Source organism: Engraulis encrasicolus, chromosome 1 (genome assembly GCF_034702125.1).
Source record: "Engraulis encrasicolus isolate BLACKSEA-1 chromosome 1, IST_EnEncr_1.0, whole genome shotgun sequence".
NCBI classification, from domain to species: domain Eukaryota; kingdom Metazoa; phylum Chordata; class Actinopteri; order Clupeiformes; family Engraulidae; genus Engraulis; species Engraulis encrasicolus.
The window spans coordinates 41,814,392-41,839,053 of record NC_085857.1 but is presented as its reverse complement, the minus strand read 5'-3'; the positions used below and the strand labels follow the sequence as shown (position 1 = coordinate 41,839,053).

General features: G+C 42.1%; 2 protein-coding genes across 8 annotated transcripts in view; both read left to right on the top strand.

Moving 5' to 3' along the window:
* The first annotated feature begins 1,477 nt into the window (after positions 1–1,477).
* zfyve27 (zinc finger, FYVE domain containing 27) lies at positions 1,478–22,607 on the top strand. 6 transcript variants are annotated; one of them, XM_063202459.1, is made up of 13 exons: positions 1,478–1,610; positions 2,467–2,712; positions 4,000–4,070; positions 4,454–4,640; positions 7,910–8,005; positions 8,321–8,433; positions 8,734–8,858; positions 9,588–9,659; positions 13,434–13,487; positions 16,747–16,888; positions 17,482–17,528; positions 17,878–17,959; positions 20,258–22,607. In XM_063202459.1, exons 2-13 carry the CDS (start codon positions 2,477–2,479, stop codon positions 20,326–20,328), a joined length of 1,296 nt encoding a protein of 431 aa, XP_063058529.1. In that variant the 5' UTR covers positions 1,478–1,610; positions 2,467–2,476; the 3' UTR covers positions 20,329–22,607. The 6 variants fall into 6 exon arrangements, with proteins under 6 accessions (XP_063058529.1, XP_063058542.1, XP_063058535.1 ...); XM_063202472.1 differs by lacking the exon at positions 13,434–13,487; XM_063202465.1 differs by lacking the exon at positions 13,434–13,487 and having other exon boundaries at positions 8,734–8,876.
* A 297-nt stretch (positions 22,608–22,904) lies between these two features.
* golga7ba (golgin A7 family, member Ba) overlaps positions 22,905–24,662 on the top strand; it is a 14,486-nt gene continuing 12,728 nt past the window's right edge. The window contains exon 1 of one of the 2 annotated variants that reach the window (XM_063223538.1): positions 22,905–23,029. In XM_063223538.1, coding sequence (XP_063079608.1) covers positions 23,018–23,029 — 12 coding nt within the window. In that variant the 5' untranslated portion in view covers positions 22,905–23,017. Of the gene's footprint in view, positions 23,030–23,750; positions 23,890–24,662 lie in introns of those variants that run through there. The other variant, XM_063223458.1, reaches the window with a different exon arrangement.

The window sequence follows — 24,662 nt, the reverse complement described above, 5'->3', positions numbered from 1 at the left end:
AAGAGCTGAACAATAGACTTCTAGAATGGCTGCTCGCACCTGCTCGTTAAGAATAGAATCTTGAGACAGTGGCAGTTAAGATGGAACCCTTCAGTGGGAGCACCTGTTCTGATACTAACTGACAGTTAGTATTGAGCCTTAAACAGGGGATAGAATGAGAATGAGTTTTTTGTCTTTACAACATCGTTGTAAAAAAACTAAAAGGAGTTGGCACATGTCCTTTTCACAGATCGGAGTCATGCTTGTGATCTCTCTAACAGTCTTTGAATGAAGTTTATAGGTTAAAGGGTTCAGGCACAAATGGACCTCCGTGTGGGACATGCGCTGATCTCTTGAAAAATGCATTTTTGGAAAGACTGGGATTCCCCATAGACCCAGGCCTGTTTTTTTTACAAACCTGCCATTTAAAAAGTATTGGGAGTTGGGAGATGAAACTTTGACAATTTGGAGACATCCCATAGAGCTCGCTAACAACGCGTCAACTAAACTTCTAGGTGAAAGTGTTGATGTTTTATGACCGAAAAAGCCTCCTACACTCTAATCTCTAGAGTGGCGGAACCTTGGTTCATGGAGGTTCCACCACTGTTTTCAATGGGGACCCAGGCTTTAACAAAATCGCCAAAAACGGGAAAACCTTTGGGCTACAAGTCTGACGCCGTAACCGCTTATAGCCTGCATGACTGCCCTATGCCCTATCTCAGATGCATCATGTGCAAACTTTTCATCAATAAGCCTTCTAATGCAGGAAGGGGAGTGGGAGGGATGTTTCAGGCTTACTTGTGATTCATGGACTATGCAATTATCTCACATGCTTTGCTGTTCTCCTTTTTTCCTCTGTTGTGGGTTTTCTTTTGTTTCAATTCTTTGTATCTGTGGGTCATGTGGTTAGATTGTGAGGTTGGCTGTGGGCCCAGGATGGTCTGTCATAGGTTACCTTTTCCATCATGTGATCTTGTTTTTTATGATGATCAACTTCAACAGATGGAAGTTTACTATATTGTGAAGTTGATACAGTAAACGCTCCACAGTTGAAGCTCAAACAGGCCATTTATCTCTAACGTCAATGTCACTGTCTTGGCCTAAAGATACAAACTATGCATTTCCTGATTATAGTAGTTATGAAAGATATTGTCTTTAACATGCTTGCAGGTTAGGCTACTGAAGAACCCAGCATCATCAATGAGCGCCTGGCCTAGGCTAGGCCAGTGCTGAATTAATTGTCGCCTAAACAATACAATTCTTACGACTTCTTCACGACTCTCAGTTGACTAATAGGATTATAGCCATTGGTTCAAGTCAGGTTGTATAAAGCCATCAGCCCATTACTCGTCATCATTCTCAATCATGTCTCAAACCAGACTGAGCTTCTATCATAAGAGAGCAGTCCCCATCGACTCGTTCGGCAATCGTTTCTGGCCTGCCCTAGCTCTAAATCCTCATCACTCGGAAATGTACACGTAATCCTGGACACCAGCAGGATGTGAATTCAGGAAGACGAGTTGAAGAGGAACGCTTTTATTTATCAAGATAATACAACGCTGTAGTGCAAGTATTAGGCACGTCAACTACTTATTTTTGTTACACGAGGAGTGGACTACTTCATAAAACCGGTGAGTTGCATTAAATCACCCCTACAATTGATAACGCAGGCTGTCGTTAATATTGTTATTGAGATCTTCCGCAGCATGACGGTAGCTAGCTGTCGATAGAAAAAAAACATTAGCAAATGACAGCTTACAAATACTCCAAAGCCAAATTATGTAAAACCAGCGTGAGATTTTGCAGATGGATTTATCAAGGCGACGAAGTATGAGTCACGATGCCAGATGAAGTGTTTGCAAATGATTGTGGAGGAAATTCTAAGCGCTTTCCAAAGGCAACATTTTAATAATCAACATAGCTGAACGAAGCATGTTTCAGATTGCAAACAGGAACTGAGTTGATGCTGACAACATTGTGGTCTGGTGTTACCCAACCACTTCTTTCGTTATTAATCTGATGCTGGAGATGTGATCAGTGATGCAACTATAGGCCTACATGTAACGACTGTTTCAGAGGCTGTCATATGATAAAGACTCTTTTGGAAGCTGTCACGGTTCTCAAGTGGGTGCATATGAAGTGAACATGAAAAATGTTCATTGCAGTGTTCTAGTCAGATATAACTTTACAGACAATAATGAGAGTGGGCACTGGGCAGTGTTGGGCAAATTACTTTTTCACCTATTCTAATTCATGAACAAAAATATAGCTTCCCATCACTGTGTGTGAGTAGGCTGTATGTCCACTTCAATTCTTTATTTACATCAGACACAGGTGCATGGCCCACATCAAATTATACAAAAAGTACAAGTAAAAAAAAACAGACCTCTTGAAAAGGGCAAACACACAATGATAATAGTAACTGTAACATAACTGACATACTCCATTTCTCTATATCTTTCTAATGTGTTCCCTTTTTTACTGTAGCCTACGCAGGATGTCGTCGACTGTGTCAGGGGGTGCACCGGACTCCCCGCATGGCCACGGGGAGCGGGGCGAGGCGGCCCACCAGTTCCCCTCCAAAGAGCTCACCACCAGCACAGACGGCTCCGAGCTCGGCTGCCCCCGGCCCATCACCTTCGACCTGCTCAACATGGTGATCTCCTACAAGAGGATCGCCATCTACCTGGAGCCCATGAAGGACTGTGTGGAGATGGGCCGCTACCTGCTGGGGTGAGCCAATAAAACTATGCCTTTGTCTCAATCCACGCATTTGTATCAGTGCACTGACAGTCAGTGCACACAGTGCACGGAGGTCTTCAGTGCATAGTGTCGTGGAAAAATTTGAGCACTATGCACTGTGCACTCACTGAAAGTGACGGCTGAGCATGGCATTAGCTCGCCAAAATATTGGTTGGCTTCTGTTTACAATGATTATAATGCACGTCTGGTGCTTGTATTTACATTTCCTTCACTCCAAAGGGCAACAATCACACATACAATACTTAGGTTTGCATGAAAAGGTTGGTGTCTCAGCAACATTACTTACAGAATTAGGAGACTGTTGACCAAACTATTCTACTGAACTGAACGCCACGTTCCCTCCGTTTCATCGTCAACATGGCTGTTTAGTGCGTGCAGTGTCCATCATTCAAGCACTGCGTTTTTCTGCCATTGTTAGGGGATCATGCCATTGTTAGGGGCGCTGTGCAATGCACTGGCTCCACCGAAATTTCAGTGTGAGCGCCCTAGGCATTGAAATATAGTGCCCGAAGTGCACAAGTGCGTGGATTGAGACACAGGGTACGTTTTTGGGGCAGCCACGGCCTAATGGTTAGGGAGATGGTCTTCAGTTCTGAGGGTTGCAGGTTCGAATCCCACCTTTACCTCTCCCTACACCTCCATTCATGTCTGAGGTGCTCTTGAGCAAGACACCTAACCCCACCTTGCTGTAACCAATACCCTGTAAATAACTGTAAGTCACTTTCGATAAAAGTGTCAGCTAATGCTGGGAGGCCTACAGCTGGACACAGCACGACTGGCCACCACTTTTTGCTCTACGATTGAGCTGTGTCGTGTCTATTGAAAAGCAAAAAATGGCGGCCGAGTCACAACTTTTTGAGGCCTACCAGAAAACCAGGAGTGGAAAAGAGGCATAAGTGTAATGTAATGTAATGTTTCATCTCCATCGAACTAAACACTATTTTAAAAGCTGTCTCATCTCAGTTTCACTGAATACTATGACTTATGTCTAGCCACCATTAATAGTTACGTTATTGCAACGAATCTGGTAAGATTTTTGACGTTGTTTTTCATTTAGCTTCCGTACCTATGGACCCTCCACAGGGAAAGAAGAAGCATGAAATTCTTTAATTGAAATATTTGGTTAATTCTGTTTCTCCTGTACCCGTCTCTCGACCCACACCCCCACCCTGCATGTATTTACTCTCTTTCTGTCTTCTCTCTCTCTCTCTCTCCCTCTCTCTCTCTCTCTCTCTCTCTCTCTCTCCCTCCGTACAGTTGGAAGATGCCCGTCTTCTCCTTGCTCTGCTGTGTCATGCTGAATGTCCTCTTTCTAAGCCTTAGTGAAGGTGAGGTCCTCATTTTGGCAACACCTGCTTGCACACTTCAATTGCTGAGTTTACCTGTACTCTCCTAATCCGAATAGAAAGGGAATCAAGTGCTTAATCGGATTCATAGAGTTCAAGTCATTGTATTTCCAAAACCCTTTTAAACAACATGGAGAGAGTTTAAAAGTTTAAAAGTTTGTATGCAGTTTTCTCCAGTGGCCTGGCTCTCACTGTGTCTAATAGAGTAATAGCGAAAGAGAAATGAGTTGAAAAGTCTTTCTCTCTCTCTCTCTCTCTCTTTCTTTCTTTCTTTCTTTCTTTCTTTCTTTCTTTCTTTCTCTCTTTCTTTCTCTCTCTCTCTCTCTCTCTCTCTCTCTCTCTCTCTCCCCCCTCCCTCCCCGTAGCGGCATGGTTCTCCCTGTGTCTGCTGGGTGTGTCCACCCCGGCGGCGCTGGGCTACATCGGCGACCGCTGCCAGCTCGCCACCAGCGACACGGAGCGCCAGAGGAAGAGGCACCACGCCGTCCAGCGCAGAGACCTGCAGACCGTCCACCTCACCAAGCAGGAGGCCATGCTGGAGGTCAAGGGCCTGTGAGTAAACAACAACAACAACAACAACAACAGCAACAACAACAACAACATGAATCTATACATGGGTTCTACATTTTTGTTTTAACCTGACTGCGCAAAAGTAGCTGCGCACAACTCAACCTCTGATTGTTGGAAACCGCTGTCGGTCAAAAAATTAGCTCACGTGATAGGCTGCCAGTGTCTTGCCCCTCCTCACAACATGGTGTTTACAAACAATGTGAACGTATGTATATAGCAGAATATCACAACTATACAATGGACTCAAAGTGCTTTCAAATGCACATACACATTGCCACCACATTCCCATACTACATACTAGCCCTGGAGGCTGCCAATGGGGTTCACGTGCGCGCGCGCACACACACACACACACACACACACACACACACACACACACACACACACACACACACACACACACACACACACACACAGAAATAATATTACTAAACTTGCCTAGGCAAGCCCACTTAATAATTTCACACCATCAGAACTAGACCTACTAGTGCAGAAAGACTGTGTAGTTCTACTTGTCTGAAAGACGTTATCAAATCTTAAGGCTGCAAGGGAGGGATCTTGTATGCCGACTCATCTCAACATGAGGTCGCGACATGAGGAGTGTAGATTGGAGGTGATGTCATTAGCAGAGGCAGATGGCTAGAACTTTACCACTTTAGAGTAGTTTAGTGTACACTGCACGATTAAACCTTCTTTTTTGCTATGCTGGAAGTCAGGGGCCTGTGAGTGTACAGAGATGACATTAGCCATGTAGCCAATTGGTTATATCTATAGTAGTAGGGGTGTAAATAATAATCGATATGTATTGATGCATCGATCCTACGGCCGATGATTGAATCGTATCGTACCGTATCGTGGGGCATTCTTAAGTATCTAAAATCAAATCACTGGCCCCTGCTCAATAACATAATAGAAGAAAAAAATCAAATTGAATCGTATCGTGGGGCATTCTTAATAATCGAATCGTTTGGCAGCATTTTAGACCAAGGCACATGACATAACTAAACATTACTGGGCATGCTGGGAACCAAGGACCTGTGAGTATGCAAAGATGACATATTAGCCACATTAGCAGAAGTAAATGGATATAACTTTACCTCTTCAGATTCAATACCTGATCCGATGAGAAGAACACTTACTGGAGGCCAAGGGATCGTGCGTGTGGAATGATAATATTATCTATTAGCACAGGCAGATATGGTGCAAAGTAAACATTTTAGTTATTGGCAGAGGCAAATTAACATAACTTTAGCAAGGTCTTAGAACCAAAGAACCAAACACCACCCATTTTCAGGTGTTGTTTATGACCTTACAGGCTATGTTTAGACAAGAAACCGGCCATTTAAAAATATACGTTTTTTTATATTCAATTTTTCATTTTTCAATTTATCATAATTCATATTCTGAGGGTTGTTGTATTCCATGCTGTTTGTGTAATCTGTAGAGCCAGAAAAGAGCTTTCAAACAACACCACAGACATCTTTTTGTGACTTGCACGGATAATCAAGGCTGATTGTATGGTGTCCTACCCTCGTATGTAAATCTTTTCTAGTCTGTTTCTCCCTTAATATTGGTACCAGATTCACACAAATGCAGTTCTGGGGTGCTACCTTGCAACTAAAAAGGCACAGCAAGTATGATTGAGATCTGTGCCGGTCGGGTCCCAAAGTGTCTGATTTCATGTGAAATGACCCCTCTAAGATTCCTTTACAAAACATGTCATATTTCACGTGAAGCTGCATTACATAAAAATGATATCAGGGGCCAGATAAGACTGCCTCAAGGGCTGTAAACGGCCCTCGAGATATAGGTTCCCCACCCCTGCCTTACACCCTTCAACTGACTAATTGCCTTTGACCTAAATATGTATCTTTACAAAGAAGGATGTCATTTTTATCCACACTACTGCTGAACTATTTCGAACATGATGCTGAACGTAAATCTTAAATTAAGTGGATGAATTTGTGATGAACAAATGATTTATCAGAATAAACTTTTAAAATACCCATTCTTAAGTGTTACTCATTAACCCTTGCCCATCCACCGATGGCATACACAGCATATATTCAGTGTTATTTAACCCATCGATGCTTAAAGCACCTGCAAAAAACACCTGCTGAATGACCAAGCCCTTGTTGGGAAAGTTGCCCTCAGCCTATAAAAACCTAAGTATCTTAGCCTCTGATACACATAAAAAACTGAAACATGATTGCATTTAAACCCTAAAGCCTGATTCGCACGGGATAAATAGGGATGTCCTGATCAGCATTTTTTGCCCACAAGTCCGAGTCCGAGTCATTGATTTTGTGTATCTGCCGATACCGAGCCCCGATCCAATACTTTTATAATATTTAAAAAAAAATATATATATATAGAGAGAGAGGGAGAGAAGTGCTGACGGACCTGCACTTGAAGTGTCATCAGCCGATGTGCATTACAGTGTTGTACAATGCCTTTCAGTTGGCAATGTCATGTTGCTTCTGCGGATGTTTCTATGTGAAGCCAAGAGGTTTTGCACTCTGTGCCACCTCACTGCTATATAATACAGTATAACATGTTATTTATTTATTTTTAATTATGAAAGTGTGTTCAGATATTTATCCGAGTCCTGATCGGGGAGGTAACACCCGATTCCGATAGAGTCTGACAGACACCACATGATCGGGGCTGTCGGGGAAAATTTCCGATCACGTGATCGGATCAGGACATCCCTAAATATTACCTATGGACCTCTGGTAATTCGCAATTACCCCTGGACCTCTGTGATTTTTCGTGGCGCATTCGGATGGGAACAGCAAACATGTGTTATTCACTCAATTCTCAGACATTACAAGGGGGTGCAACGGTGTGCATAAGGACATGGGGCATGAAATTACCCCAGGACGTGTGTGTTTCGCCTTAATACAGTAGGTAATTCGTGGCGGAATTATTGCCTCACATATTACAGACATGGCGCATTTGCACAGGACTAAGAACTCAGACATTCTCCGTAATTATTCCGAATCACTAGGGGTCCATAGGTAGCCAACAGTCCCGTCCGAATCGGGCTTAAGACCCTCATCTTGCATTAGAATGTGTTCATTCATTCAGCTGAAACATACCCACATTTTTATTTAAAAAGCTAAAATCTCAAGAGCCTGAATGCAGCGAATATATGTCTCCAGGCACCAAAGGTCAAACAACATATACGAGTCTCCAGGCTAAAATGGGTTAAAAGTGTGTGTTGTGTGCGTCTGTTGTGTTTGGTGTAGGCTGAAGAAGCTGGAGGAGATGTTGAACCAGGCGTGTGTGTCAGCGGAGGCCGTCTACAAGGTGCTGTACTGGGAGAGCCACTCCGTCTCCTCCATGTGAGTGGAAGATGTGCAGCACATACACACACAAACACACACACATATACTACACATGTATACATTAAGGTGTCCAATTTAACCCATCGATGACTTCTAATCACACATTACCACACATGCCATAAGGTGCCCTACTCAATTTTGATGTATAGTAACAAGGATACACACACACACGCACATGCACATGCACACGCACACGCACACAAACAACAACACACACAATGCACACAGTAACAATACCAGCTCAGCACACACAGACGATAAAGGTGGCCATGACAGCATGTGCCTAAGGAATGCATTTCTCATGGTGCTCAGGTTTTACGGGGGTCTGATGCTGGTGGTGTGCCTGCTGTACGTGGCTCCAGTGGGCTGGGTGTTAGCTCTGGTCAACAGCGCCCTCTTCCTCTGGAACAGGGAATTCCGCAGAGGTACGCACTCCCCTCCACTCTTCAACTTCTCTTTCATAGTTTACATGATTGTTTTTCATTATGTGTGCTGGCATGCTGAAAAACAGATGGATTCATTATTTATATTAGTCATAAATATAGACGTACACTGTATAGTAACACATCTGCCAACGTTATAATATTTCAATTCTTAATATATTTAAAAACCAAGATCCTTGAATCAGCCTCAAATTCGCTATAAATATCAAATGTAGCAATATATCTTTTTTGCAAACGGATGATGCCGTTCTAAGGAGGATTCCTTGTGTCCTTTCCCCATAGTGCTGCTGGACCTAAAGACGTTGCTGAGCCCTGGTCAGGACTTGTCTGCAGAGAAGGAGGGGGAGATGAGGGACGCTGAGCACACTTCCTTAACCGAGCAGACCCCAACTCCCACCAGCCTGGAGGTCAGGCAGCTACACTCTGTAAAGTCTTCACATACTACTCGCAATTCTTTTTTTTGGTTGTTTCTTGAGGTTTATTTTCTCTTTTGACTGCTTTTCATCCTCGTGGTCTTCCCTGATATCATCCTGCCAATTAAATCCAGGAGTGCAAAACGACTTTTCGTTAAGTACCTGCTGTAGGATATGCACTTAGTCCTATTTCAATGGATGCAATTTCAACTTGTGTCTGTGTAAAAGTGGGACAATTTTTCCAGTGTAATGCTTTAATGTTATTTATACTTTATTTTTCCTCTGAATTACTGGCTGCAGTACCAGACTTTTATACCTTAAATGTTGTCGGTCTGACACGGGCCGAGTTTAACTGGCGGAGGTAGACGATTGTTTTCAAGTGGTGACCGCTCAGATGTCGCATAGAAAAGGATGGCATTTAACGTTATCCACGACAGTTCGCTAACGTAACCCATCACTGCTAGCCTAGAAATCTAGACGCCCCGGTTTAGCTCGCTAGTCTACAACACTGCGTCATTGAACCACCTACTGACTTTACAAAGTGATGAATGAGCCTTGAACACTCATCTTCTTTGCAGATAAAATGCGCATAACACGACTTAAAACACTTTGACTGATTTCGGCATGAGGCGTTCATCGGAAAGCGAGCGAATGAATTATCTGCATAGTGTTGCGTCACATTTCAAAAGTTTTAACTTTTTAAAAGGAAAACGTGTGTTTTAGGATCTCTCTCCAGGCAGCATCGAGGAGGCAGAGGAGGCGGAGCCTGATGACGAATTTAAAGATGCTATTGAGGTACTAACCACCTCCGTCACCTCTGTGCATTCCAATATGCGGACCTCCGTCCTCCCTTGCTCACTTGCCTGCTTGTGACCTCATAATTATGTCACTGATGACAGAAAATGTATTCAATATATTGCAAAAGCACAATTCTAATTTAATTTTCTCATTTGCAATTGGGATGATGAATGAACAGTCCCCCAAAAGTTGTGTGACTAGGCTGACAGCTGGGAAACTTTATTGTTTTCTCCATGGAGGCAGGTCGAGGTCAAAAGCACAAGCGGATGACGGGAGTGTTCATATTGGAATGCACCGACTGTGTTCTCTTTCTCTCTCTCCTTTGACTTTCTACTCATTTCTACTGTGCAAACAATCAAGTAAAGTGGTGGAGCGCAAATCCAAGACGCAGGATGTGCAGGACAACAAAGTCAAAACTATAAACATAAAGATGAATGTCTGCACACTGCTCCCGTGTTGCTTTTCGGTAACACTTTATAATAAGTACCCCTTTTTAGGCATTACTTAAGGGTTAGTTAAGCCTTATTTTACCATTAGTTAACCCTTAGTGAATCACGAGTTAATCATTATGTAAGTATTATTTCTCATTTCCTAACTATTATCTACTACCGTTAGTAAATGGTTAGTGTGTGCTGATATAACGGTTCGCTAAGCAAAGTTAAGCATGGAAAGGTTTTCACTTTAAAAGTTCCCCAGATATGCAGAAGTAGTGAGTTGTAACTTCTTGTTAATGCGTAAGCAATGCCTAACAAATCATTTGTTAACGTTTTGTAAAGCATGGAAAGGTTTTCACTTTAGATCAGTTCCCCAGATATACTTAAGTAATGAGTTGTAACTCCTTGATAATGCATAAGCAATGCTTAACAAGTCATTTGTTAACGTTTTGGAAAGCATGGAAAGGTTTTCACTTCAAAAGTTCCCCAGATATGCGCAAGTAGTGAGTTGTAACTTCTTGGTAATGCATAAGCAATGCCTAACAAATCATTTGTTAACGTTTTGTAAAGCATGGAAAGGTTTTCACTTTAGATCAGTTCCCCAGATATACTTAAATAATGAGTTGTAACTCCTTGATAATGCATAAGCAATGCTTATCAAGTCATTTGTTAATGTTTTGGAAAGCATGGAAAGGTTTTCACTTCAGAGAAGTTCCCCAGATATAGGCCTACTTAAGTAGGCCTAATGGGTTTTAAATCCTTGATAAAAGCATAAGCAACGCTTATGAAGTCATTTGTTAATGTTTTGGATAGCATGGAAAGATTTTCACAGAAAAAGTTCCCCAAATATGCGTTATTGATGCGTTGAAACTTCTTGATAATGCTTATGCAATGCTTATCAAGTCATTTGTTAACGTTTCGGAAAGCATGGAAAGGTTTTCACTTTAGAACAGTTCCCCAGATATAGCTAAGTGATGGGTTATAAATCCTTGATAATGCATAAGCAATGCTTACCAAGTCATTTGTTAATGTTTTGGATAGCATGGAAAGATTTTCACTGAAAAAGTTCCCCAGATATGCGTTAGTAATGCGTTGAAACTTCTCGATAATGCATAAGCAATGCTTATCAAGTCATTTGTTAACGTTTTGGAAAGCATGGAAATGTGTTCACTTTAGATCAGTTCCCCAGATATACTTAAGTAATGGGTTATAATTCCTTGATAATGCATAAGCAACGTTTATCAAGTCATTTGTTAATGTTTTGGAAAGAATGGAAAGATTTTCACAGAAAAAGTTCCCCAGATATGCGTTATTAATGCGTTGAAACTTTTCGATAATGCTTACGCAATGCTTATCAAGTCATTTGTTAACGTTTCGGAAAGCATGGAAAGGTTTTCACTTTAGAACAGTTCCCCAGATATAGCTAAGTGATGGGTTATAAATCCTTGATAATGCATAAGCAATGCTTACCAAGTCCTTTGTTAGTGTTTCGGAAAGCATGGAAATGTTTTCACTTAAAAGGTTCCCCAGATATGCGTTAGTAATGCGTTGAAACTTCTTGGTAATGCATAAGCAATGCTTATCAAGTCATTCGTTAATGTGTTGTAAAGCCATAACAGGTTTTCACTTTAGATCAGTTCCCCAGATATACTTACTTAATGAGTTTTAACTCCTTGATAATGCATAAGCAATGCTTAGTCATTTGTTAACGTTTTTGGAAAGCATGGAAAGGTTTTCACTTTAGATCAGTTCCCCAGATATACATAAGTAATGGATCGTAATTCCTTGATAATGCATAAGCAACGCTTAACAAGTCATTTGTTAACGTCCAGAAACATCCATGAGGGGCAGTCACATGAGCCTCAACTTAGGCCTAGGCCTACTGTTTGCCATGCTACCAGTCATCACACACTAACCATTACAAAAGGGTTAAATAAGACTTCACTGATGCTAAAGCAAGAGTTTACAAACCGTTACCATACATGCCTAATAGTAACTTGTTAATGGTTAGGTGGTAGGAGACAACAAAGAGATAATGTTTTTTTCATAAATAAAGGTGGGTTATCAGACATTTTAATGATGGTTTACTAATGCTTATCAGAAAGTTCAATCACCATAGACGAATGATTAATTAACAGTACTTAATAATTTCACAGAAATACATAATGACTGACTCGTGATTCACTAAGGGTTAACTAATGCTTAATTTTGTTTAGCGAGTAGTTACATCAGCACACACTAACCATTTACTAACGGTATTAGTTAATGGTTAAGAAATGAGAAATAACACATACATAACGACTTACTCGTGATTCACTAAGGGTTAATTAATGTTAAAAATAAGGATGAACTAAGGTTTAACTTTGCTTAGCGAACCGTTACATCAGCACACACTAACCATTTACTAACGGTAGTAGATAACAGTTAGGAAATGAGAAATAATACTTACATAATGATTAACTCGTGATTCACTAAGGGTTAACTAATGGTAAAATAAGGCTTAACTAACCCTTAAGTAATGCCTAAAAAGGGGTACTTATTATAAAGTGTTACCTGCTTTTCTTTTGTATTCAAGTGAACGCTTTCGCGCTGATCGCTATTCATCAGACTGAGCTAATCGCTCTTCATTCTAGTCTGATGAAGACCAAGCGGCTCAAAAGTGTTCACTTGAATATGAAAGAAAAGCAACACGGAAGCAGTGTGCGGATATTCATCTTTATGTTCTTAGTACTGTGCAAACAATGACATGGAGGTAGTAGTACCAGAGACTGGGTTAGAACTAAGAAAATCTTTGGTAGTACCCAAACCAGCACTCACAATCTCATAGACATTGACATTTTAATGCTCTAACCACAGTACAGTAATCAAATGTTATTCAGAGAATAAACACTACTTTGATGGATGTAGAAAATGATGTCTTTGCCATGGAGCAAGACTGCCTAGTATTTTGGAGTTTGCTTTAGATAGGTCCTAACCCACTCACGGGTCGTGAATGAGCATGTCCTAAACTACAAAATACACACACACACACACACACACACACACACACACACACACACACACACACACACACACACACACACACACACACACACACACACACACACATCCTCTGTCTGTCTGTCTGTCTGTCTCTCTCTGTCTTTCACTCGTGTACACTACACACACAGCTTGCCTTCTCCTCCTCTTTATTTTTCGGGTTCCACTCTGCTTTGCACACAATAATGATTGTCACTACTAGCCACAGATTTGCCACAGGCTTGCTCTGTCACTATGGCACTCTTGCTAACCTTCCTTGCTTTCCTCCTCCTCCTCCTCCTCCTCCTCCTCGCTCCAGTCCTCTCTCTTTACCATCTCACTGCCTAAGGAGCACCAGACGGCCCTGCTGCCGGTGAGTAGCAGCCCCTAGTGGGAAGGAGTGGCGTTACACCATAAATCACCAGGACGATTGCCATCCGTAGTATACAGCATTTTACAGAGCCATCTGGCGTTGTCAATGTAGCACTACTCTGCCATCATTGCACATTATTTGTTGCTGACCTGAAGCCAGCAATGTAACCATCAACACCTCATTGTAATTATGATACGATTCTATAGTCTACAATATTATTCTATAGCCCAATATTATAGACAATATTATATCATTATATTATACTGTATATGATATGATATTACATTTTTGGGTCTATAGTTTGAAATGCTACTGACCATGCCCTGTACTGTAGGTCATGTATCGATAATCAACCCCATTTTTCATAACATGACGTATAAATTGGTAACTGGCCTCCTTTTTTCCATAGTCCAAGTTGCACAATGAAAAGATCGGGTGTCATGTGATCCATTTGCCTAACTGTACTGTGTTGCTCGGAGACGGACAGCCCTGGGTGTCCGAGGGACAAGGACACACATTCTGTCACTTCTCTTGGCAGTCGCCCTGCGTTTTATGTGATGGGTCACTTTCCCCCAACAACAGATAACACATCAGTCGTTTTATTAGGGTGTGTGTGTGTGTGTGTGTGTGTGTGTGTGTGTGTGTGTGTGTGTGTGTGTGTGTGTGTGTGCGCGAGTGTGTGAGCGTGTGTGTGTGTGTGAGAGAGAGATAGAGAGAGAGAGAGAGAGAGAGAGAGAGATCAAGTTGTCTGTGTGATCAGTTAACAGTGGTTGCCATCACACTAACACACAAACATCAATAGTAGCCGTTCATAGTAACTGCTGATGTTTGTGGGTTTGGTTGTGTCTATTGCAATTTGATGGAGGGGTAGTACAATAGAAGTAGTAGTAGCACTTTATTTTATGGTGTCTGGCTTAGTTGATATTCATGTATCCACACTTATACTCCACAGGCCAAGCCCTAAGGTACAGTGGAAGGACATACTGTTACATGCTGTTACATGTGTTGTTAAACCAAACATCTTCTATTAGAGTTAGATCAATCAAAGCCGGCCTACCAAGGCTTGACACTGGCACCTGCCAACCGACCAAATGCTGGTAAAACTTGGATGTGGCTGGTAATACGTAAGTTCAGTTTCACTAGCCAATTTTAGGTAGCGTATTCCTTGGTATGACGTATCTGAGAAGCCTATATTCTGTTGTTTGCCCCATGTGTATCAATAGATGGTATTCAAGTTCAAGGAAAAGCTCAGTTACTCAGTTTCTATTTGTTTGATTTATTTCCTTGTGGAAAGCTATGCACTGATATTCTGGCTTTAGTAGCTCTTCTGAGGTTAGAGGTACAGTATCATGATGAAGAAAAAAAATCAATATCAAATTTGCGGCTAGTGGAATAGCTGAACGGCAAAGTGATACGGGGAAACCTCCAGCCACAGTGGCTGGTGAGTGAAAAAGTTGATGCCAAGCCCGGCTGCCTACCCAATGCAAATGAGTGTGCTCAAGTTTGGTCTCCTAAGGGGGCATTGCCCCCTTCTTCTTCTCTTTCTGTGGCGTGTTGTGGCGTCTTGCATAAGCTGTATGCTACCGCCATCTACAGCGTTAGGGGAACTCCATTTATTCTCCCTAAAAGTCCCCTAACCCAGTGTTTCTCAACAGGGGTGCCGGGGCACCCCGGGTGTTGCCGCGGGCCCCCCTCAGGGGTGCCGCGGAAACGTGGCTGATAAATAAATTATGTAATTATGGTAAGTTAATGCTAGTCAGTGAAATCTTTCATCTGCCATTTACGCACAATAAAGTAAATATAGGTCGCCCCAGTCAGCTGCAACTTTGAATGTAGGTTATGTGACGTCTCCAAATGTGTTACTTTTCTAAGCTTTTGTGGCATCGGATGCGATGCCATGTTACGGCTTGTTGGTTTGGGGTGCCTTGAACATTTTCATGAATTGAAAGGTTGCCTCGCCTAAAAAAAGGTTGAGAAACACTGTGCTAACCTAAGATCTCCTAAAGGGTAGTTCACCTGACGTCACATGGATCCTGGAAAAGTATGGTCTTGATTGATCTCACTCTACTAGAAGATGTTACACTACACCCAATTAATGGAGACTGGTCGTGAAGTAAAGCGTAAGCTTATTTGGAAGTGTTAGCTCCCCCAAGGCTGTGAATGGGCCAAACATACTTTTACGCTATTCTCCCTCCCTGTTCCGAAAGCAACCCCAGGATCCCCCACTGATACTAGTGGTAAGTGAGGGGGACGCCCACCCCTCATCGCATCCCCCCTACCAGTGTTTGTCTGTCTCCGTCTGATGCCACCACCATGCCCTACGTTGTCTGTCTATATAAACAGCCATAGCTCACTGAAAAACTGATGTATTTGATTGACTTGGTTGACTTGGCATCTGGTAAAAGGGTAACACTTTATAGTACCGACTCCTTGTTAAGCATTAGTTATGCATTTGTTAAGCATTATTCCAACCTTAGATAACCCTTCGTAAAACATTTGTTAACCATTTTCTACTCGTTATTTCCCATTACTGAATCATTAACATACACTGTTAATGGTTTTTGATACAGATACATGTGTGTGAGAGAGTCGGAGAAGGATTGGCAAATGATGAATGGTTTCTGTATCATTTGCCAATCCTTCCCCGACTCTCTCACATATATGTATCAGTATCAAAAACCATCAACAGTGTATGTTAATGATTAAGTAATGGGAAATAATAAAGAGATAATGGTTAACAAATGTTTTACAAAGGGTCATCTAAGGTTTGAATAATGCTTAACAAATGCATAACTAATGCTTAACAAGGAGTCCGTATTATAGTGTTATAAGTGTTATAAAGTTACCGGTAAGAAAAGTGATTTATGACCGGTAGATTTTTTTTTCTGTGAAGTCTTGAAAGCCCATCTGACTTTGTCCAAATGAGCTGTATGTCATGGGAAGTTTTTAAGGAAATGCTGCATTGGAACCTTGAGATGCATTCACACCATTTACATCTTAACTCGACTCCCTTTTATTAACCCAACCTGTGCATGTTGTTGTAGGAGAAATGCTGTGCAATGTGCATGCAATAACTCGTCGTCGTTTCCATTGTTGTGAATGGATATGCATTTTTATGTTGTGTGTTGGTATGTCTTTGCATGGATTTCCTGTGTGTAGTGAGATGCACAAGTAACGCCAAAGACGGAGAACTGTACAGTAAGTTGTACAATTGGTTGCTCTCTCTCATTCTCTCTCTCTCTCTCTCTCTCTCGACCAGGATGACGATGATGTCCCGTTGGGCCATCAGGACTTTGACGCCATATCGGATAACGGCTTGCTGAGCCGCAACGAGCCCATCCGCAGCAAAGTCTCAAAGCTGACGGAGAAACTTCGCAAGCGCTACCCAACCCACCCCGCAGGTTCGGCTTTGCTCTCCTCTGATCAGTTCATTATCTCATCCCATCCTGGGATTGATATTGCATTTGTTTTTTAAACCATGGGTGGGGAACCCATGGCCTCGGGGACGTTTACAGCTGTCTTACCCGGCCCCCCATATCATTTTAATGTTATTCAGTTTCACATGAAATGTTACATGTTTTGTAAAGTAATGTTAGAAATTACATTTGCAATACAATATAATTATATTTTCAGGGGACCTGGCGAAGGTGGGGTCTGTTGTAAAGGTGTCCGCCTTCAATATAGGCGTGAAGTGTAAGGGGGAAGTCCTGGTTTGTGTTCATAGTACGGCCCCTGGAGGACTTAATAAAATTTGAAGTGGTCTTTCAAATGAAAACGATTCCTCACCTCTTTTTAAACTATATTTATTCGGTCTCACTTCCACTTTTACAAAAAATACTTAAATATGTGATAAATAAAGAATTAGATTGAATGGGAATACAAGTGATATTGTCATGTCCTCTCTCTCACACTTCTCTCTCTCTCTCTCTCTCTCTCTCTCTCTCTCTCTCTCTCTCTCTCTCTCTCTCTCTCTCTCTCTCTCTGACATCTGTAGGTAATTGCTCTTATTGCAGTGCAGTCTTTTCGGTTTTGAAAAAGCGGGTAAGTTCTAATTACTTTAACATTTTTGTTTAGTTTTGAGTAGCACAATATTGTATGCTTTGGTGCAGTTGGGTTTAGGGTAGTGGCTGTCGTTACCTGCTATTCTCCACTTCAGAAGCCTTTTCACATCCCTTTTGTAATCTAAAAAATTTAAATTATTTTAAGCAACACTATGTTTCAACCTTAAAATTATATTTATAAAACCTACATTCTTTCTCATTAATATTTGGATTGTTGCAAAGAGGATTTTCACCTATAGGTGCCGCTAAATCCCTCTTCTTGTAGCTTTAAAACCCATCACTTATTATGGTGTATTGTAGAATTGCCCCCCTTTTTTCTTGTTTTGCAGAAAAGTTGCAGTAATTGTGGCAACATCCTCTGCTCGCGATGCTGCTCCTACAAGGTGCTCAAATCCAGCATGGGTGCCACAGGTAAGTCATACTGACACTATATTACATCAGGGTTCCCACGGGTCATGGAATTTATTGAATATCATGGAATTTCATAAATGTTTTTCCAGTCATGGAAAGTCATGAAACATTGTTTCCAGCGCTCGAAATTAACGGTGTCCCGACGTCCCGGGGACCATAAAAAATGTTGTGGGGACACAAAGTTATCATTTCTGGGACAATGCCTGGACCGTCCAAAAATATAAATGAAAAGATTCAAAAAGTAGGCTATTATATTTGCAAAGCCATCACACTGGGACATTAAGCTTAACTCAACACCAACCATCAGCGAAAATAGCAACAGAAAACTTTCCTATAAACGTCCGCATTGTGTTCTAGAATGTTGATTAAGATTTCGCAGCTGCGACTGCAAGCGCGTTGTTCTTCGGACTGCTGCTGAGAGGTTGTCCCGTTGGTTATGCCATTTCACCCTGAACTAGAAATGCTCTCAGAGAAAACGGGCTCTGGATTGTTGATTTTGCAAGCCAACAAGGATATATTGCAGTAGACATGGTTAAGCGGTGAGAGGAATGGAGTTCGGTTTTGCTAATATTTCAGGTAAGCAAAGCAACAGCCCCAAACAATGCGCAGTTGTCTGTGGCCACCTGTCGGGCTTATCTGCCCAAAACACCAGAAACGCGAGCTGGCTCTAAAGTAGATTAACCCTCATTCATACATATCAGAAACTGCCTGTAAATTGCTTTCCAGTAACAAATAGTTAGGGAAACGGCAAGCAAGCTAACAGAGGTAGTTGTTAGCCAAGAACAAGCAGATTCATTCAAATATAGCTGGAAATGAAGGCGCTATATTCTGAACATTGCCATACAAACGCAGTTATTTAATTAATGTTGAAGTATCCGTGTTATTGTTTCTGTGCTGGTAAAAGCAGAAATGCCTAGTAGCCAAGGTCTAATTGAAAAGGGAATACGTCCACCGCATAGTTTGACTTCATTGATTACAAGCACGAAGAACGCGCTTCAATTTTACAGCATTGCCAGCGCATTTCTCTCCAATCCCTCTCTTTCTCCCCCTCCCCTCCCTCTCCATGCTAGCCTCTCTCCCTCTCTTTCTCGAAAGTGAGGTAGGCCTAAGTGTGCGGTCATAGTTTTTTCTCTTGTGCATTTATTTTTAGGTTATCAAATTGTCTTGATGTCAATGTCAAGTGAATTTAAAGCGGAAAGGAAACGTCTTGCAATGCGTTGTCATACTCCTAATGCGGCCCAAGAACCTACCGCATCTTCTTCCACCTAGCCTGATTATCATCGACTTTCACATCTCTTCGAGACTGGCTGAAGCTGTTGCATCACTAGGAGGGCACGGCCTGGCTATCTTCCACCGGCATGCCCATCACAACCAGTGGCCAAAGTCAGACTAGGTTAGACTATTGCCACTTTTTAACTAAAGCTAAACAGACACTGAATTGTTATTGATATGTAGTAGACTAAATGAAAGCTGTTTTTCTGTAGGCTAAATAGGCTACAACAGAGTAACAGGCTGGCTGCAATAGAGTCTACAATAGCCTACATGATGGGTAGGCTATATTGGTGCATAAAGCAATCAGTTTGACAAATATAATGTCATTGAATGCAGATTTCCTCATATCACCATGCTCATATATTCTTGAAAAACGAAATGTGCATGGTTACTCAAGGCATTTTTCTATACAAGGAACAGATGTTCATAATTTAACACACCCTCATTTTTTCTTAAAGACCTGAATTCACAGTTGCACTGCAAAAAAAAACAAAAAAATATATAAGTCACACATGAAATTGAACGTGGACATAATTTACCATTTATTTAGGCGCGAAAAAAATGGGGACACTTCTGGTTACATTCGGGACAATACAAAGTAGAATCCGGGACCATTGCGGGACACAAAGGAAAAAAGTTAATTTCGAGCCCTGATTGTTTCTTACTGGTTATACAACAACGCTTCACCAGAGACGGTTTGGTTTCGCAGTGTAATGTGCAACATTCTAGAATGCAAGGAGCCCACTGAAGTCTGGCGGTGGCTCTAGGGGTGAAGATAATCTACAGTTTTCACACTTTTAAAAATGTTTAACGTCATTTCTTTTCATGGTAGTGGTCATGGAAATTCTGTTTTTGGGGTCTGGAAAGTCATGGAAAACATGGCATTTTATATCTGAATTAGAGTGGGAACCCTGTTACATTCAATTTACATTCATGATGTACACAAACACAACTAGAGCAAAATGTGCTTTTCTGAAACTGCCATTTTGAATTTTGGGATGTTCTCTCTCTCTCTCTCTGTCACAGCACCAGAGGCCCAGAGAGAGACAGTGTTCGTCTGCGCTGCATGTAACATGGCCCTGAGCAAGAAGGAATGAACAACAGGAACATGCAGTCTCTCCCACCTCCTTCCTCCTCCGCATCCTCCTCTCATCCTTCTCTCCCTCCCCCTCTCCCTCCCTGCATCTATAATTCCCTCCATTTGACCTCCTTGTGGATCCGTGGTGCCCGCCTCTTGACACCCTCCCTGGATGAGGATTTGAATGTACTGTACTGTACCGTACACGCTGCTCTGCTCTGCAAAAAGGACCCCCATGGACTATGACGATGATGATGATAATGATGACGATTCGAGTGTAAAGAAATCCCGCACACTGTCCCTTCCACCAACAATGGAGAATGGAATGGACAGTGGTGGAATGGACAGTGTGTTCGGGATTTCTTTACACTTGAATGACACTGGGATAATATATCCTACGCACCTGCCCAACTACAGAGGTGTGCAAAAGCGTCTTCTTGAACTGATGATAATGACGATGATGCCGTGGGCTGGGCTGGGCTGGGCTGGGGTATACGATGATAATTGAGCGCCGGATGGATTCGAATGGAAGTTGGCAGAGACCCTGAATGACTGATTTCAGTGCCTGCGTCTGTGTCAGGGTCACACATGCTATTCAGAGTTTGGCTCCATGTCAGCTGTCTAGTGGGTGTAGTATTCCAGGAAGGTGGTTCAGCAGCAAACCAGGTTAAGTTAACCTGGAGGAAGTGCTAATTCAGCTAATAGAAGAGCCTGGGGTCCTCATTTTCTTAACCAAATGACGCCAGAAGGCTCTCTATTGCCAAGTTCACCACTTTCTTTAGGTTAACTTAAGCCAGATCACTTAACCGTGTTCTTGGAATCCATCCTCCACCCCCGGCTTTGGCATTTATGTGCCATGGACCTGAGAATTACGAGGCATTACATTACATTACATTGCATTTGGCAGACGCTTTATAACCAAAGCGACTTTCAAAAGAGGACATAATCATAGCCAACATGATTAGCAGATACAAAGTGCACAGGAAATATACAGAACAACAAGTGCAGATGCAAAGACGGGTTAGTAACTTAGAGGCATGTAGGGACTTGTCAAACATCACAGCGAACAACATGTTTCGCCTCAGTGCATCATCAGATTCACTAGAAACGCGTTGTTAGCTCGGAGTAAATGAGCAACAATTCAAACAAGTGTGCTGTAAATTTGTTTCTTTTGAGGTATTGAACAGTCCTGTCTTTACCAACACCTACCTGTAGAAGCTGTGCATGAATCTTTGAACTTTTACAATCACAGCAGTTGTGTGTCTGTCTGACGAGTATTGCTGTGTACTGGCATGTTGCGCTGTTGGATTTGGGGCTTTTGCCCCAATTGCCCTGCGATTGCACCTGACACTAGTGATACTATGGCAATAAATGGCTACAGAATGTTACAGTGACACATGTGTACAGTACGTGACACTTGGGCCCCATTTTGCTAGATGTGAATTTCAGCATATACCGGTAGTAGTTCAGCTCGTTTTGAAATGTGGAGGGCTAAGATCAAGTTGTCACGTTAGTCAAAGACATTTGTATGTTAAACACGCCTAGCCTTATTTGCTATAGTGAAAGCGAGCATATTTTTCCCCTGCTCTGTTACATGGTTGAAAGATGTGGAGTGTTAAAATAAAGTCGGTTATGTGTGGGGGTTTTTTGCAGTTGAGTTTCAGCCCTCCACCACCGGTTTCTCTTTCCAAAGATTAGTGATGTTCACTCACTCATTTATGATGTTGTAGAAGGCAAACCACACACTGGGCATGTATGTGCTGAAGGGTTCCATTCATTATGGGTTTGTGTATTAAATGGTGGGCTGTTATGGGAAAAGTCCATTTGGGGCTAGGGGCAAATGCTTTTGCACTTTTTCCCTTCAATCTGACTACTGGTAGCTCATTTTATCCAAACTCTGGCACAGTTACATGGTGTAACGTTTCAGTAGTAGATGGAACAGTTCCAATCAGTCATTAAACAAATGGTTCCAGTTGTATTGTGTACAACTTTAAAATAAGTGAGTAATATTGTGCAGCAGAATGTTTTTCCCCAGATGATGAATTTGTTTGTTTGTTTTTTTTTTCTTTTGTAAGGGAATTTTGAGTTTTACAATTTCAGACAAACTGCTTATGTGTAAATTATTGCAGTCCTCAGTGCACCGGTCATATCATGTTATTGTTTTTTTTTTGTTTTTTTTAATCAAAAATGTCATAATTTATTGATTTTAAAATATATTATATCATAATATATGCTTAGCAGTGCGGTTTTCCTATCATGTGTGACCTTGCACCAAATAAATATCATGCTCATTTATAACGATTTCCTCGTTTTTTTCACTTGTTGGCATTCAAAATACATTGGGGCACCTCCCAGAACAGGTGTTCAATACATATGGGGGGAACAAGCGCATATAGCTCGTTATTAACTGACCTCACAATGACGGCAACATATCTGAAAAGATTTCCTCGCGTTAAAAAAAATGTAAGAGCTCTCCCCACAAATCCACCCTTTGTATGCGGACGTAAGCCTTTAAGGATAAAAACTCACGTTCTGCGCCACGACACACACAGGCATACACACACACACACATCCACCCCCACCACGCCAGCCGTCATTCTCCACCCAGCCGACCATCATCCAACCCCTCCCGCACCCAAGCTATGCGTGTCCCACTAAAAGGGTTTTAGACAATCTGGAGATTCTTCGCCGCGCGCACGGATGGCAACATGGCGACAGAGGTATGTGCTGCTAATCGTATGATTGTTTTTCCCGTGACAGTTCGAGCGCTCTCTTCGACGATGTAATTCCCTTCATCTCCAGACAAGAGCAGTGGTGGCTTCAGACATTTGTATTTAACAACACGGCTATAACAAAAGACGTAAACGTTAGCCATTTGCATCCAATTCAACACTTGTTAGATAGGTCGTTGCAGCCAAGCAGATTAGTTCTAGTCTGTTCTTGCATTGAATTTATTTTCCTGAGCCGTTGTGAATGTGAAAAGGCAACAATGCCAATGTCTGTGGCTCAATCCACAAGTGTATATTATAATTAAACGGATAATCCATATAGCTCCACAATTAAGACGCACATTTGTATTTGGCTGTGATGTGTTTTCACGTTCCGTAGCCGTTTTCGGCGAATTATGAAAGCAGATTCATTTGAATTCCGGAGATGTAGCTGAGATGATGCATTGACGTGAATTGCAGAAATCACTCTAAAGGCACGAGCTGTCCTTGTGTTTGGTTTGTTTGTTATAAATCTGACTTGTAGCGGTAGCCTAAATGAAATCCCTGCTCACGTGTAATAGCCGTAGCGTAGGCTACACTGGCCCGCTTGTCTGTCATGTCGCACAGACGGTGACGTAGCAGTGTACACAAGTGTGGGGACATCAAAGACTATAAAGAGGCGATCCTCGCGAGTCGCTGTAGTGTGTTAGTGTACACCCCATTTGGTGAAAGCGGTTACTGTTGAATTTCTTGGTCAAAGCGGTCTGCCCGGTAAATCGATCAGAAACGCCGCACGGGGGAGGTCAGGCATGCTTTCAGAACCACGGACAGCTCCGCCGGACAGAACAAAACTCCCTTTCTGTCACGAGTCTGTAAGCATTTTTCGATAACATCTTCTTACATAGTCTATATCAACAGCTCTGTTGTCCTGTTAGTAGCTGCTGGGTGAAATAGTTTATTTGTATTGTTAACACGTGTCACAAATGTCAACTTAACTCAGTTCTGTGTGAGACAGCCAGCCAAGAAACGTGATATCGGTTGTCATTCAGTGGTATCATGTTCCGCTCCACTGCTGGCGTTTACGCTAGTGTGTAAGTGCGTGCGTGTCAACGTTTGCTGTATCGTCTTTGCAGTATCGACCGGTTGTGCTTTGAGGACACCATCTCTCCCTACGACAGCGTTTAGTATTTGAATCACCAAAGGGGGACTTGTACTGTCTCCACTATCCCATATCGGCATCCATTTTTAATGAGACGATTTGTCTAAACAACTCAAAGCTTTTTTTCAGCATCAGTAGAGGGGGGCTCAGTTTGAAACCCATATCAGTAGAGGTCAGTCAGTCTTTTGTTGGCAGCGACAGCACGGGACGGGATAGCTGTGCGCGTGTCCCCTCTGCGTTCTCGTATTGAAGGGGGGTCGTTTGGCAGGCAGGCTCGCACAAAAGACATACAAGAGCACAGACGACCCACCGTATTGAAAAAAGAACCAGGGTTTGCTTTTAATACCTCTTGCAGTGATGCATCTGTCAAGAAGTCAACACTCATTTCTTTTGACACAGAGGTGCTATTGCTTGTTGGCATTAAAAGGGCAAACTAGCACTGGGCAAGAGCTTACCAGTGTGAATAAACAATTCAAAAACAACTGG

Bases quoted from the DNA above. Each gene is read 5' to 3' on its own strand.
- zfyve27 (XM_063202459.1), top strand. From the start codon at position 2,477: ATGTCGTCGACTGTGTCAGGGGGTGCACCGGACTCCCCGCATGGCCAC. The intron at 17,529-17,877 runs GTAAGTTCTAAT...CTTGTTTTGCAG, and splicing joins TTTCGGTTTTGAAAAAGCGG to AAAAGTTGCAGTAATTGTGG. The intron at 17,960-20,257 runs GTAAGTCATACT...TCTCTGTCACAG, and splicing joins ATCCAGCATGGGTGCCACAG to CACCAGAGGCCCAGAGAGAG.